At 38.0% G+C, this 16,961-nt stretch overlaps 1 protein-coding gene across 1 annotated transcript; it reads left to right on the top strand.

Annotated features, from left to right (window-relative positions):
• The first annotated feature begins 7,648 nt into the window (after positions 1-7,648).
• Positions 7,649-15,815, top strand: LOC134675715 (uncharacterized). Its single transcript, XM_063534024.1, has 4 exons — positions 7,649-9,391; positions 10,253-10,452; positions 14,473-14,806; positions 15,780-15,815. The coding sequence occupies exons 1-4, from the start codon at positions 7,649-7,651 to the stop codon at positions 15,813-15,815; spliced, it is 2,313 nt and encodes a 770-aa protein (XP_063390094.1).
• The last annotated feature ends 1,146 nt before the right edge of the window (positions 15,816-16,961 follow it).

The raw sequence follows: 16,961 nt of genomic DNA, 5'->3' as shown, positions 1-16,961 counted from the left end.
CGGTAGATGCTGCTCGTGCGGTAAATCAGCGTGTCCTCCAGTATATTGACCAAAAGAAAATGGTTGCAGCAGTTTTTTGTGACTTGTCCCGTGCGTTTGATTTGGTTGATCACAAATTATTATTACATAAGTTGCAAGGATCGGCTTGCTCCTGCACTTTCACGTGAGAACTGTTCACATGGCATATTACGCGTATGTGAACTCAATCCTTATGTACGGTATTGACCTTTGGGGGCTGGCAGCCGACAGGGATAGAGTTTTCATACTGCAGAAGAGGGCTGTTAGAATGTTGGCTAGGGTGCCGCCATTCACTCCAACAAAAGAGTATTTCCGGGAATTAAAAATTCTAACAGTGCCCTGTTTATACATTTTTGAGGTAGCAAAATATATGTTTAAGCACAAGAGTGATTTTGTTACGCGTCGACCTGATCAAAGGCAAACTGATCGCGATATTAAATCTGTCATTGTCAGGCTCGTAAAATCATCCAACTCGCTGGGGGTAGTTGGCATTAAAATTTATAACAGCCTGAGCCGTGAAATAAAAGAGGCGGCTTCTTATGAGCTATTTGTTAAAAAGTTAAAAGATTTTTTGATTGACCAGGCTTTTTACACGGTGAAAGAATTTGATTGTAAATTTAATGTAAAATGAATCTAGTAATTTTTTTTGACATTTGTATTTTTATTTTATTTTTTGTTAGTTTTATTGACGTTTGTATATACCACTATTTTTGACATTGTATATATTATGTACTCTGACATTTGTATATATTCTTTTTTAATTTGTGTGGATTATGTATTTTGAATTTTATTGTGTACCTATTGTATATTTTGACATGTGTTTTTTTTGACATTAAAGATATTGAATTGAATTGAATTGAATTGATGTTATGTTTGTGTATTTTTCGCTGTGTTTGCCTATTTTTAGACTTGGCAATACGTAACCACAGTCAGCGACACTTGAGAGGTTGAGGGGCTCTCGTAACCCCGTTCGTGAAGGACTTGACACAGTGTTGAAGGGGTCGATGTTAAGGGTTGAAGGCGAGAAAGTACTGAAATGTAGGTACACTTGTAATTTACTGCTTGCAAATAAGTAAGTCAGTAAACTTACTTATTTTAAGGCGGGTTACTATTGTTTCCCAGATAGTTTTAAGTCATAATGTATTGTTCGTCCGAATTTTCGTTAGTCATAATTTGTTTTTCTCAGAAACGCGTAACTTTTTAAGATTGCCATAAAACAAACCTGACCTAACCTAACCTATCTATAGAATAACCTTACGAAAATCCTTAATAGTTAACGGTTTCAGTTTTATGACTAACGATAACATGACAAACAATACATTATGACTTAAAACTTTATGGGAAACAAAGGGACCCCATTTTAAGCATTTAGGTTAGTAATCTCTGTTACGGTTAATTTAATTTTGATTTTATTATATTTATTTAAGTTAGTTATAATTATTTTAAATTTATACTATATAATGTGATTGTGTGTGTAGTCCTGAAATGTATTATTCGCTTGAAAACGTAGAGTCTGGAGACTACTAACTAGAATAGCAATTAATTTAAGCTTATGTAACTCATTCTCAACATACATTAATAAATTTCATTTCAATTCATACCATTTATACCTACACCACACGTGAAAGCAGCTCTGACACCGCCCCAACCTAACTTTTTGATCGCATGATCAAAGCGGAAGCAGAACTCGTCAAAACATTTTCGCAAATAAAATACGCCAGTATTTAGTTGACGTGTTTGCATGTCAATGTCGAGTCGAGTAGAAAATAACGATCGCAAAAACCGAAGACTGCTCTTGACACAACCGCGTGACACATCGTAGGCCGGGGGGTGAAATTACGTAACACACAATTTACTTTTTTGAGTTTAGGTTTTCCAAAAAACTTCCTAATTCAGAACATTTTTGAGTTTTTTCTTACTCAGAAACATCAAGTGGCTTTTTTATCCATATCATAAAAAAACCGAAACGCCGCTTGATCTCATGCTTAAATAAATAAATTTAAAAGTTTTAAAAATAATAATTTAAGTAACTAAACTATTCTAATCTATTCTAGTGGGTTCTATTGTCCCACTAAAATTTCTTTGTAATTTTACATGTATGTAAGATGTATGATTATTGGTGCAATAAAGAATATTTACTTACTTACTTACTTATAATATTATAAAATTAAATTTTCTTCTTCTTCGTTACACTCTTGACAGAGTGGTCATCGTGGCCATTATGTAGACTTTGGAGCGACTCGTTTAACGATACGTCGCCATTCCTGCCGTAGAGCTGCTCTCCGTGAGCATTCGCTTACTGTGGCCATGATTTGGTCGTTCCATCTCATTGGCGATCTTCCTCTAGCCCTGTCACCTCCCACTCTTCCTTGCACAACTAGAAATTAAAACTAGAAAATAAACCTAAAAATTTGATTAATTATAACAATCTGTATATCAAAAGTCCTATGTCCCGTTCCGACTGCCACCTGATACAAACGTGTCGAAAATGCTAAACATTGTCGCATTGCAGCGATATTTGCTGAGCCAGGAAAGAGCCGGAACGGGGGTCGCTGACCCTATCCCTCAAACGCCGCCCCAAAGTTCTAGTTTTTTGCAATTTCTATAGCGACCGGATCGGAACAACATTGTACTATGCTGGTACCAAGTTTGCGTCGGATTCGAGTGGAATCGTAGTTTCAATGTTTTATCCTAAAATGATTTTGCATTACTGCATTTCGTACTTATACACACGACGAGGGTGAGCTAGAACGATCATACAGTCACCATTTACTGCTACAAAAAAGTAAAAAATTCACAAACAAAATATATTTAATAGAAAATCTAGCTTTTATCAGGTACCCCCTTTTACCCGCCAAGTTTCAGCTGAAGTGCACCCTTTACCCAAAGCTTGGAGGGTTCATTAAGGGGCAAGGGGCTTGCTGTTATTTCTGTTCGAGTTTTGAACGTTCGTTGGAAAAAATGGTTTAAACTGCTTCGGAAATTACGCAGAAACTTTAACTCTGACGCTTTGTTCCTTCTTCACCTTCAAAAAACTGCAATAGGTACATACTCGTATTTCATTGACATGATGACTGTATTTATCAGTGATTTTTTGGAATTATGCGACATTTCGAAGTATTTTGAATTAACCTGAACCGCATGCACTTTACATTAGGTAAGGTATAAGTTTACTGCATGTTAATAATTTACACTTATGTAAGTTTTGTGTTTTGTGATTACCTGTAACTAGATAGGTAGGCATCTTCCACGATTGTTACATAGCTTTAAGAGCATGTAAGACGTATTATCTGTTAGTAATCTTAAATAATGAAGATAAAAATGAAACAAAAAATGCATTCGAGTAATTTCGAAAGGAAAACAAAAACATTTTAACAAATGGGGTATAGTTACGAAAAGTGTAAGTCCCTTTCGTTATAATAGAATATTTATGAGTGAATAGATAATTTAGGCACTAACATATTCGGCTCGATTCGGGAAGTGAATTAGAGACTCACTAGATATGAAATAGTAAAGATATGTGACGTTCCACTGCTAAAGGTAGCTTATGGCGGCTGGCGCCGCGATTCGGGAAATGAATTAGATATTCACTAGATATGAAATAGTGAAGATATGTGACGTTCCACAGAAAAAGGTACCTACTTTATGTGGCCGGCGTTTACATCGCATAGCGCCGCAATAATATTGTAAGCGCCAACCGCCATAAGGTACCTTTCCCGTGGGACGTCACATATCTTTACTATATCGTTTCTAGTTAATCTCTATTCGGATTTCGAGATAATCACAAGATCTAGAGACGATTTAGAGATCAACTAGATCTACAGTAGATATCGACTAGATGTGACTTGGATATCTATGTCATAACTTGTCGAAATCATTCAAGAGGACTTCCAGAATCGCGGAAACGTCAAATTTGACATATCTATCTTACAAATATCTTTAAATTATCCATATCGTAACTTGTTGAAGTCTAGTAGAAATCTAATTCATTTTCCGAATCGAGCCGTAATTCATGTCCCGAATCGCGCCGATTGTTCTGAATTCACTACTTCCAATGAGACTTAACATCATTTCGATTTTCGTCGGCCCTTTTTGAGATATATGTATAACATTACAGGCAATCTTGTATATTCTAGACCTGTGATACATACTACCCCATTGTACGCAGATTGGCAAATGAATAGTAAATTAAATCAAAGTAATTTTAAACCAATCCGCTCTACAGTTCCACCCCTTCCATTGCAGAGGGCCGAATATTGGCTGATATATTCGGATCGGCAGTGTAGAGGCTTATTTATGTGAATATCTTTTTGTGAATTTTGTGCTATTTTTTATGGAAAAATAACATGTAAATTTTCAATGAGAAATAAATATTATCTATCTAATCTATTTGTTTTCGTTTTCCATCTTTTCAAGCTTATGTTTGCTAATGTCGAATTTAACTATGGAAAATGTGTGTATATTTTGTGTAGATATAGGCATCAGTGTTAAAAAAAAATGCTGGTGGCCTAGCAGTAAGAGCGTGCGACTTGCAATCCGGAGGTCGCGGGTTCAAATGAGTGCGGCTCGTACCAATGAGTTTTTCGGAACTTATGTACGAAATTTCATTTGATATTTACCAGTCGCTTTTCGGTGAAGGAAAACATCGTGAGGAAACCGGAATAATCCCAGTAAGGCCTAGTTTCCCCTCTGGGTTGGAAGGTCAGATGGCAGTGGCTTTCGTAAAACCTAGTGCCTACGTCAAATCATGGGATTAAGTAGTTGTCAAGCGGACTGGGGTCCATGAGCCGTGGCAAAATGCCGGGATAATGCGTGGAAGAAGAAGATATAGGCATCAGTGTTAAGGACCGATTCTGATTTAATATTTTTGTTACGGTTTCGATCTTATTTTGATAATGCAATCAAGATCGCTCATGCTGATTGGTGCAAGCGAAATGAAGTGAAAATCGTGCTTGAGATGCGCGCCAATCACCAAGTAGCTATCAAAACCATAACAAAATTAAATTATCAAACTACAATATAGGGCAAAATATGGTGGCAGCCGATAATTCAAGTCGGCAAGCATAATTCAGATCGGCTTGACTCCGTGAGTGCGCGACCTCTTAGTGCCGGCATCAAAAGTTAACATAGAAGACATCACACCATCCTAGCGATCCGATTATTTCATTCCGGCCCCGAATTGTATAAAACCAGCTCGTTAATTAATGCATTGTGGACAAGCTCTGTCATTAAATCCGATTCGGACAATCACAGTTTTGTGGAACTATTTTAATTTCTGCATATCGTGTTACTTTGTTCACGTCCGTCCAAAAGTGCCTATTTCGAGTATATAGTATGTAGGGTCAACCTGTTTATTTATTTGCATAAACCTGAAATATTATTTCAGTCAAATAAGGACTAAATATGTGAACCTATGATAGTAGGTAACTTACCTACAGTACTATACTGTTAGGCATATTTAAACGTTAACAGGAATTTGAAATGTGTATTGCCTTAACATATTACTTGGCCTGATTTGATAATATTACATCACCGTTGCAGGAAAATAACAGGTTGATGTTATGCACACCATTAAATTAATCAAAATCGATTGCTCATTATTTACTTAATAAGTAAAATTTAAATGCAAAAGCGCAATTGCATTGAGGAAATGTAACAGAAAATTGTGTATAATTAGGACTACGCTGAAGCACTGTGTCATTGCTTGCTGCTCGTTGATCAGCGGTAGTGTGTACGATGTGCGGTGTGGTGCTCGTGTGTATGGTGGTGGCACTGCTGAGCGGCGCGGCGCGGGCGGGGGCTGCCGGCGCGGCCCGCGGCGTCTGCGCCCGCGACCAGCCGACACCCAAGATGACAATAAATACACACAGACGTTATTATTATGATTTGAAACAGTACGTAAAATCTTATGGAGATGACATTCTTCTCCAGTGCTCCTTGGAAGACGCAACAACCCTTGTAATTCTTGACGAGAATGGACAGTCGCTACAAACAAGTTGTATAAACGCGACCACAGTCCAGGTGAAAGCTAGTAATCTAAACCTAGGGCCATACACATACACGTGCGAGAATGGACAGACTGGCTGTAATGATTATATAACTGTTCGTGTAGTTCCTGCAATATCCGTCACCTCACCAAGAGTTCAAAAATTAAATAAATATGAATTCAATGCATACTTCGTACCGCGGGACGAAGATCACGAAGTATTCTGTTCTGGCCCTGATTCTAAATCTCTCTTTATTGACATGGATTTATTATTTTATGTAAATGAGGACAAAGCCTACAGACAGATACAAAAAATCGTCAATAGTTCTACAGTTATGTATACGTATAGAGCACGGGAAGACCTCGCTGGACCTCGAGGTTATAAGTGCTTTGGTGACGCAAGAACAACTGAAGATGAATCGTATACGGTGGCAGATAAGTTAATGGTTGTAGTGGACTATTACCCGGAATCCCAAAAATTTCGCTGCCTTATAAGTAGATGGGATGTATTGGAATGTTTTTGGCACTACTCTTACATTGGCGAGTTAAAATATTTTTTGTTTTATAAAGATCCAAATGATGAAGATGAAAACGAGTTACCGATGTGCTTAGGCACGTCAAGCGGGACTAACCCCATTACTTGTAAATTGAATATCATAAATGAGAGATCACACAGATTTACTATCAACTACAATATTTCCATAGTACTTAAGACTTGCAATTCATTGGCGCTCTATTGCAGAAATGAAACATTTACTTATAAAACCAACACACTCATAAAACTGGAACAGAGTAAGGATTTGCAGTTAGACAATACGAATGCAGTGACTGCTACTCTAAGTTGGTTTAAACCAAATGTGTGGTTAAAAAGCAAGAAGAAAATAGAAAGCGAAATTTGTGTATATCGAGTAGAATACCGGCCATCTTTATTTAGTGAAGCATGGCGACCGGCGGATACGTCAACGGTGCGCTGTAAAGATTTACAATGTTTCTTCGATTTAAAATATCTTCCTTTGCCGGACACCGAATACGAGATACGGGTTTCCACACGACTGATAGAGGCAGATAACTTGTGGTCGGAGCCTAGTGATATAATAACAGTACACACAGACAAGAAGGCAGCGTGCGCGTGTGAAGCACCCCTAACACCAGCGGAGACGACTGTTTCGCCTGCAACAGCTCGCTGTGAAGCTTGTAGATTAAGAGAATACATTATTAAAGAGAACTTGGCATTAATACACAAGATCAAAGCCATTAAGAAGAAACTCGCAAATGCCAAAGAGATTTCCCAACTATTATTAACATCAAAAGCAACTGCCGATAGGCTGAAAATTTTAGGTTTCGAAAACAACGTTTGATATCTTTATTTCTAAATTCTCATATATATACATCTATATGAGAATTTATCTATATATATACATAATTTAATTTTTATTTCTTATTTTCTCTCCTAATAAAATATTTCATGTAAAATAAATTTTACGATTTAAACTAAAAAATAAACGTATTTTTGGAGAAACGCATAGTTGGGAATGCCGACCATCTACAAGTGGCTGAGAACGAAATGTCACATAGACCGATAGCGAAAGAAGCGGCAAGGATTAATCCAAACAATTTCTCGGAGAAGTCCCCGTTATACATGCGATGGAAAATGCAGAGCCAGACTACATCTCTACGCAGCGCCAAGGAGTCAACTCGATCTGCAATACCTTAATGGAAAGTGGTTTGTTTACATTTGCAAGTCTCAACTGTAGGAATGTTAAGCGTTGTGTTGACGGTGTCAAACACCTGTGCAAAACATGTGTTATAATTGCTCTCCAGGAGACATGGCTGTTGCCGGACGAAATTCCGTTTTTGAATGGCATTGACGACAATTTCTGTGCGACGGGGACATCGGCTGTGGACACGACGGCGGGCATGGTGCGCGGGCGACCGCACGGCGGCGTTGCGCTGTTGTGGAATAGTGCCGTTCTTCATGACGTATCGGTTGTGCAGTGCGATAATCCGCGTTTATGCGCAATTAAGGTAGTGACGGACGACCGTCCGATTATAGTTATTAGTGTGTATATGCCGACGAATAGCGCGGACAACCTACCGGAATTTACGGATTGCCTCGGTGTGGTGAGTGCTATTGTTGATGAATACGGGGTCGAATCTGTTTATATAATGGGAGATTTCAATGCCCATCCAGGTGAACTGTTTTTCCGTGAATTGATGGACTACTGCAACGACCTGGATTGGTGTTGTATGGACATACAAAAACTAGGTATTGACTCTGGAACTTACACATTCATTAGTGATGCTCATAAGTGTAGACGGTGGTTGGACCACTGTGTTATAACACAGTCTGCGTTTGCATCTGTGAATGACGTATATGTTAATTATAATGTGACCTGGTCCGACCATTTCCCACTCATGTTGCAGTGTAATTTGAAGCTACTTACACCCAGGTTAAATAGATCAGTTGACGTATCAAATCAACACGTAATATGGGGAGGGAGAGGGTCGGAGCAAATAATTAGTTGTAGCGCAGAGTGCAACAGGCTGTTGAAATGTATTGACTTTCCTATTGAGTTTACACATTGTGCAGATAAATATTGCAGTGAAATGAGGCATAGGAAAGTCCTGGATATTCTGTATAGAAATATTGTGTCTGCCCTTTGTGTAGCTGCGATGCGAACCGCAACAAGGAAGCGTAAGCCCAAAAAACAGGTAGTAGGGTGGAATAGGCATGTCAGCGATGCGCACAGGGCCGCAAGAGAAAAATTTCATGAGTGGACACTTTGTGGTAGACCGGGAGTGGGAAGGTTATTTAATGAGATGTGTGAAACGCGAAGAATATTCAAATCACGCTTGAAATGGTGCCAGGACCATCAGACTCAAATAAAAATGAATATTCTAGCTTCACAGCACTCCAAAAAGGACTTCCGGTCATTTTGGAAAGCCACAAACAACATGAAATTTCGACCTTCGTGCCCTGTGAGTGTTAATGCCAAAACTGACACCAAAGACATAGCTAACACTTTTAAAGATCATTTCGTTGTCAGATCGCCGCTTGTACTGTCGCAGGATGAGATGAGCGATGCTGAGATCAACGACGTGGAACCTGGACCGGGATATACTGCTAAGGATGTATCGGAAGCAATTAAATCTATCTCCCGAGGCAAGTCCCCAGGGCACGATGGCCTCAGCATCGAACATCTCCAAAATGCGGGTCCCCACATCTCAAGAGTGTTAGCTTTGTTCTATACGTTGTGCGTAAGGCACTGTTATTTGCCTGAGGATATGATGAAAACTGTAGTTATTCCTGTACCTAAAAATAAAACTGGTGATTTGTCTGACACCAATAACTACAGGCCTATATCCCTTGCCACTATTATTGCTAAGGTATTTGATAGTGTGCTTAATGCACAGTTAAATAAGTACGTGAGCCTTAACCCCAACCAGTTTGGTTTTCGACCAGGGTTATCAACGGAAAGTGCAATACTGTGCCTTAAGCACACTGTCAAATATTACTTAAACAGAAAGACGCCAGTTTATGCGTGCTTCTTAGACCTGTCTAAGGCTTTTGACCTGGTTTCCTACAATATCCTATGGAAAAAACTAGAAGCCATTAAACTACCTAATGAGACCATACAAATTCTGAGGTATTGGTATGGAAATCAGGTCAATAGTGTTAGATGATCAGGTACTTTATCGGACCCGTACCGGTTGGAGTGTGGGGTGAGGCAGGGGGGGTTGACCTCGCCCACACTTTTTAACCTTTACATAAATGAGCTACTCGAGGCGCTCGGCAAAACTCATATTGGCTGCCATATCGACACAGTTTGTCTGAATAATTTGAGCTATGCCGACGATATGGTTTTGTTGAGCGCATCGGCTTGTGGTTTGCGAAAACTTTTAAGTATATGTGAGACCTACGCCATCCAACATGGGCTAAAATACAATGTAGGTAAAACACAATACATGGTGTTTGAACCTACTGGTTATCGGATACCCAAGGTACCTCCCCTCAACCTAAACGGTAGTTCACTGGAAAGGGTGAGGACCTTTAAATATTTAGGCCATATTGTCACCTCAGACTTAAAAGACAACATGGATATCGAGCGTGAACGGAGAGCCCTGTCGGTGAGGGCAAACATGATTGCGCGTAAGTTTGCGCGCTGTACTAGGGAGGTGAAATTAACTCTCTTTAGAGCATATTGCACCTCCCTCTATACATGCAGCTTATGGACATACTACACGCAGCGGGCCTATGGGGCTCTCCGGGTCCAATTTAACAACGCGTTCCGGGTCCTGGTGGGGCTGCCCCGCTTCTGTAGCGCATCAGGGATGTTTGCTGAAGCACGCATAGATTGCTTTTATACGACTATGCGCAAGCGATGCTCATCCTTGGTGCGCCGGGTGCGGGCCAGCCCCAACCCTATCCTGCGTTTGATAGCCGAGAGGTTTGACTGCCCATATATGAGGCACTGTGATAATATGCATGTTTCTAGAAGTACTTATTATGTCTAAACGCTACTTGGTATGTTGTACTTCTAGAAACATTATTTTATTTAATCAAATTTTAATTATATTTATTCTGTATATATAGTGATAAGTGTAAAAACTAACATAGCTATAAGTACATACTAACAATATCTAGTCTGTAAAAGTTACTTGAAATAAATGATTTATTATTATAATACCTATGCCGGCAACTGACAATTCGAGTCGCTATATATAATGTTGGTGTAGTGTGCGTGACCTCAACTTAGTTGTCGGTATCAATAGCTACAGAGAAGAAATCACACAATCCTAGCGATCCTATTCCTTAATTCCGGCCCCGAAATGTTTTATACATTTCCATACCAGCTCGTTAATTAATGCACTGTGAAGCGCTTTGTCATTAAATCCGATTCGGACAATAACAGCTTTGTGGAACTATTTTAATTCCTGCATATCGTGTTACTTTGTTCACGTCCGTTCAGAAGTACCTATCCCTTCTATATAATATACTAGCTTCTGCTTCACGACTTCGCCTGCGTGGTCTCAAACTATCTCTATACCGGTTTAGCGGTTTAAGGGTGAAGAACTAACAGATAGAAAAATAGACATTGTTACTTTTGCATATATAATATTAGTAAGGGTAAATAAATTTCTTCTGTATAAATATATATGTATGAGGAGTAACATATACGTGTCATTTAAGTATTTAGGTACTCTTATTGTTACAGGGCCCACCCGGTATACATTCAATTCATTAAACTAATTTTAGAGTTAAAGAAATATGTACAAAGAATAATAATCGCAGCAGCCTGATAACCTATAAAGAGGTTACATAATTATGAAAGATTTATTAAGAAACTAGCTGTTGCCCGCGACTTCGTCCGCGTGGAATCTTATCTTCAAAATTTTACATCTTTAGTACCTATAATTTTCATATCCAAGCAATGTTGAAATTGAGTACTTTTCTTTTTTAGCAAGTTGTATGAAGTTTTAAGTCAAGTGGATTTTGATGTTGGTAGCTGAAATTACTTTTCTTGTATTCTCATAATAGGTACCTATGCCCTTATACCCTTATACAAAGATTCAAGTTCCGCATTCCGCACTCACAAAATATCTGATCTCCATACAAACTTTCAACCCCTTTCTCACCACCTTGGGGGATGATTTTCAAAAATGCTTGAATTCGTTTTCATGTTTTTTAATTTATTACCTTTTTTTCCAAAAAGTTAAAGTTCCTAGGTTAAAATTAAATTTACACCCCAAAACGAATTTTCATCCCATTTTTAGCCCCCTTAGGGATTGAATTTCCAAAAACGTTGCAATTACTTTTTTTTTGTAATCGGCTATTATGTCTTTCTAAGAAGTTTCAAAGCATTTGTAATGGATTCAAATTTTGAACCCCATTTTAACCCTATTAGGGGATGAATTTTACAAATCGCTGAAATTCCTTTTCCTGTCTTCTAATCCCTAAATACAAAGATTCAAGTCCCACACTCGAAAAAATGTTTGATATCCATACAAACTTTCAACCCCTTTTTCACCACCTTAGGGGTTGAATTTTCAAAAACGCTGAAATTAGTTTTCTTGTATTTTAATAATATATCTTTCAACGAAGTTTTTAATTCGTAGCTCAAAAGAAAACTTTAACCCCATACAAACTTTCATCCCCTTTTTAACCCTGTTAGGGGATGGATTTTACAAAACGCTGAAATTACTTTTATTGTCTTCTAATAATATCCCCAAATACAAAGATTCAAGACCCGCGCTCGAAAAATTTTTTGATATCCATACAAACTTTCAACCCCTTTTTCACCCCCTGGGGGATGAATTTTCTAAAACGCTGAAATCAGTTTTCTTGTATTTGAATTTGATACTTTTTTACAAAGTTTAAAGTTCCTAGCTTAAAATAAAATTTGCACCCGAAGACGAACTTTCATCCCCTTTTAAACCCCCTTAGGGGTTGAATCTCCAAAAACGTTGCAATCACTTTTTATGTAATCGGCTATTATGCCTTTCTACGAAGTTTCAAAGCATTTGTAATGGATTAAAATTTTCAACACCTTTTTAACCCTGTTAGGGGATGAATTTTACAAAACCTTGAAATTACTTTTCCTGTCTTCTAATAATATCCCTAAATACAAAGATTCAAGTCCACCACTTGAAATTTTTTTTGATATCCATACAAACTTTCAACCCCTTTTTCACCACCTTAGGGGATGAATTTTCAAAAACGCTGAAATTAGTTTTCTTGTATTTTAATAATATATCTTTTTACGAAGTTTCAAATTCCTAGCTTAAAAGAACACTTTAACCCCATACAAACTTTCATCCCCTTTTTAACCCCCTTAGGGGTTGAATTTCTCAAAATCGCTTCTTATCTCTTGTACACTTTATAAATGCAATCTGGTGTGCAAATTTCAACTTTCTGGCTTTTGTAGTTTCGGCTCTGCGTTGATGAATCAGTCAGTCAGTCAGTCAGGACACTTGCATTTATATATATAGATTTTGGCAGGAATAGTTGTCAATATATTGAATTTAAGAGTTTTTGTAACATGCAAGAGGATTGAATAGGATAAATATAATACCTATACCAAAAATGGAGCACGTTTTTACTAATTTAAGTATTAACTTACATCCTAAATGTTTGAGGAAACCAACAGGAAGTTACCATGAATGACTATCGGTGCCTAGTGGCTGTTAATTGGTACATTTAAAGTTAGGGGAACACAGAGTAAAACGGGCAGCCGGGACATATTGACAGCATTTCAGTCGCTTAACTTCAAACTCGGGTAAATCCATCTGTCAGATTATGCGATTTTGGTATTAAGAAAAGGTAATAGTGTAGCTATTTGCTGAGAGGGTCGAATGGATTTACCCGAGTTTGAAGTTAATCGACACATTTTTTTCTCAAAACCACAACGGCTCTTTATAACCATACAGGTCATATTAATTTATTAGTCAATGCGAGAGGACGAACGAATGTTACATAGAAACGAAGTATAATATCGAGAATTACTAGACCTCTCTGTAAAATAGTGGTATAAACTAGATTTTTCAAAGTGAACACGTGTCTAAATATGATCGTTCTCCTCCTTTAGATTTAAATAATATTCATCACCATCATCATCTCAGCCATAAGACGTCCACTGCTGAACATAGGTCTCCCCCATAAATGCCCCCTGAGGCCCTATGGGGTCTCCCATGGGGGGGGGGGGGAATAATTGTAATAGTATTTCAATCTATATATGGGGACTCCAGAAAACCAGCCAAGAGCATGTCGGGTTACGTAAAATGGAGGGGTCCTTTACCCATAAGCGTATATCTTGACGGCAACTTATTAGCAAGAAGAGAAGATTTTTTGGAAAAACTCAAACTAATTTACGTTGAAAGCATTTAATGAGGTGATTTTTGATATTTTAATGTGCCCGCTTAAAGAGCCTAAAAGGGGAACACATTAACCGATAACTTATAAAATAATAATAAAAGAAAAACTTAAGGGAAAGGATAAGAAGAGAAACGGCTCGGATGACGACGACCATGTTCTAGAGATTGATACTCCCAACCCATAAATGTCCGGATCTCGCTGTCTATGTGGAGGATAGACATACTGAGTACAAATAGTACATGACATGACGATTACAATCCTAAATTTATATGAAATAAGGATGCATCCTTATTTCGTATAAATTTAGGATTTGGGTCTAGCGTAAATCATGATTTACGCTAGACCCGATAATTCGTTTTGTATAGAAAACTTCAAGTGATCATCGAGGATTTCTATAGAAAACGTGTATCATATTTTAAGAAATAAGAGCCAGCTTCTTCACTATTAGTTACATGAACTATTTGTTAATTTGATCTCAATTTATTATCTCAATTAACGATATAACTTAGGGGCATACTTATATTGCCCCGTGTTTCCCTATTTTTAATTACGAAATAAGTGCGCAAAAGGAAATATTAACAAAAACGTATACCAGGATAACGCTGAAGCAGTCAGTGCTAAGATTATATAGTTCGTTAGCAGTAGTGTGTACGATGTGCGGTGTGGTGCTCGTGTGTATGGTGGGGGCGCTGCTGAGCGGCGCGGCGCGCGCGGGGGCTGCCGACGCGGCGCGCGGCGTCTGCGCTCACGACCAGCCGGCACCGAAGATGACAATAAATACACACAGACGTTATTATGAAGAACATTATGTAAAATCACATGGTGAAGACATACTTCTCCAGTGCTCCTTTGAAGATGCATCAAACCTCGGCATTGAAGAAAATGGGAAAACTATACAAACAGATCGTATAAATACAACCGCCGTTCAGGTAAAAGTAAGCAGCCTAAACCTGGGCACGTATACCTTCAAATGCACGGATAGTCGGAATGACTGCAATGATTTTCTAACTGTTCGTGTACATCCTTCAATATCCATCACGTCACCAACAGCTCATAAACTATACGATTGGAGAATAATCAGGCCTATAACGTACTTTGTATCGGTAGAGGAAGATTACGACATACTCTGCAGGGGCCCTGATGCTGCATCTCAATATCAATGTCGTCGTTTTGCAATATGGTTATTTATATTATGACCAGAAAGGCCCCGGAGAGACACAAACCATTGTAAACAGTACTACAATAAAGTACAGCGCACGGGCAAACGACATTGGACGTCGAACATTTCAATGTTCAGGCGACGCGACAACCACAAACGGTGAACAATTTGAGGTTGATGATATGTTAGAAGTAAGTATATGTGGACTATTACCCGGAGTCTCGAGATTTCCGCTGTCTTATTCGTGACTGGAGTGTACTGGAATGTCACTGGCAGAACTCTTTCAGCGGGTTTACGTTTTCTTTGTATTACAAAGACAAAGATTTAATCGAGACACCAATGTGCTTATATATGCCAGGTAACATTGATAATATTTTCAAATGGAATATCAAACAAGCAGGCCATAAATCATTTGTTATTAATGATACATTTTCAGTCATACTTATGACTTGCAATTCAAATGCAAAATATTGCAAAAATGAAACTTACGTTATGAATACAAATTTACTTATAAAACTGGATCGCATTGCGGCAGAGATTTCAGGCTTATCTATATTGGCCGAGAGAAACCTTACGAGTAGCCTCGTTTGAATCGGACTGGGAGCAAATCGATTGCGAGATTTGTGTATATCGAATAGAATACCGTCAAACAACAATGAGTGAAGCATGGCGAGAGGCAGAGACGTCGACAGTGGAATGTACCCATTACGATTGCTATTTTGACTTCCATCTCCCTTACCCAGACACCGAATACGAGCTACGAGTCTCCACGCGACTAAGGGAGACTACAGACGACTTTGTGTGGTCGGAGCCTAGTAAACCGAAAACTGTACGCACAGACAAAAAAGCACCGTGCGCGTGTAACGCACTCCAAACACTAGCAGAGCCAATGATCTCCCCTCTAACAGCTTCGTGTAAAGCTTGTACACTTACTGAAAACTCTATCACAGATATGTTGACTTTAAGAAACAAAATTAAAGATTCCTTGAAGGAAAAACGTGCTATAGCCCAATTAAATTTCGAAGAGTTGTCAAAGAAAAAAGAAGCAGCCGATAGATGGAAAAAGTTAGGGTAAAACATGTGCCGAATATGTAGGTAGCTTGTTTTGCACTAGACCAGTAAAATTAGAGTTCTTTATTTGAAAAAAAAAACAACATTTTTATGTCTTTTTTATTTGTATGGCATAGACGTACCAATATATGCTTAGTGATTTTTGGAAAATAAACTTATTAAGTTGTTTAAAACAAGTAAATTTTACCAAACGGTTTACCTTTCTTTTTCTTGATAGAAAAAAATAAATAAAATTTTTATATTATTTATATTCTTTCTTATGTTTTACCTATAGTTCGTTTTTTTTAGCATTAGAAAGAACTTGAAAGAAGGTAAGCGATCTTGACATGTCTTTTAAATGAAAAACGATTTTTAAAAATCAGTAACTATTATTTATGAAAGCTGAAGAATATAAATGATCGTATTAGATTCATAATTGTTACATATTTGCCGTAACTTATTTTTAAAATGTGTTTTTCAATTAAAATACACATCAAGATTGTTTACCTTATTTCTAATGCTAAAAAAAACGAACTATAGCTAGGTTAAGAATAAGAATTTATATGGCTGTCATGTCATGTCAATTGTTGTATATGTGCAAATACGCTACATCAATAAGTTTTATAATAAATATTTTTACCCGACTACGGCACCGCAAAAGGAGGGTTATGATTTTGACCGGTATGTATGTGGGTATGTATGTATGTATGTTCATTTGTTCCCTCAGAACTCCTAAAGTACGCATTATAATTTGACAAACGATATGTCATTCGAATCGTCTTAAGCGTCCGCTGGTTATAGGCTATATGACGTCACAAAAAAAGGAACACGGCGCCCTCTAGAGGTCATAAAGGCACGAACCAAAAAAATAAAAA

The sequence above is a fragment of the Cydia fagiglandana genome, chromosome 23 (genome assembly GCF_963556715.1).
Source record: "Cydia fagiglandana chromosome 23, ilCydFagi1.1, whole genome shotgun sequence".
NCBI classification, from domain to species: domain Eukaryota; kingdom Metazoa; phylum Arthropoda; class Insecta; order Lepidoptera; family Tortricidae; genus Cydia; species Cydia fagiglandana.
This window is presented reverse-complemented; position numbering and strand designations above follow the sequence as displayed.

Bases quoted from the DNA above. Each gene is read 5' to 3' on its own strand.
- LOC134675715 (XM_063534024.1), top strand. From the start codon at position 7,649: ATGGAAAATGCAGAGCCAGACTACATCTCTACGCAGCGCCAAGGAGTC. The intron at 10,453-14,472 runs GTTTGACTGCCC...AACGTATACCAG, and splicing joins CTGCGTTTGATAGCCGAGAG to GATAACGCTGAAGCAGTCAG. The intron at 14,807-15,779 runs GTAAAAGTAAGC...TCCCTTACCCAG, and splicing joins TAAATACAACCGCCGTTCAG to ACACCGAATACGAGCTACGA.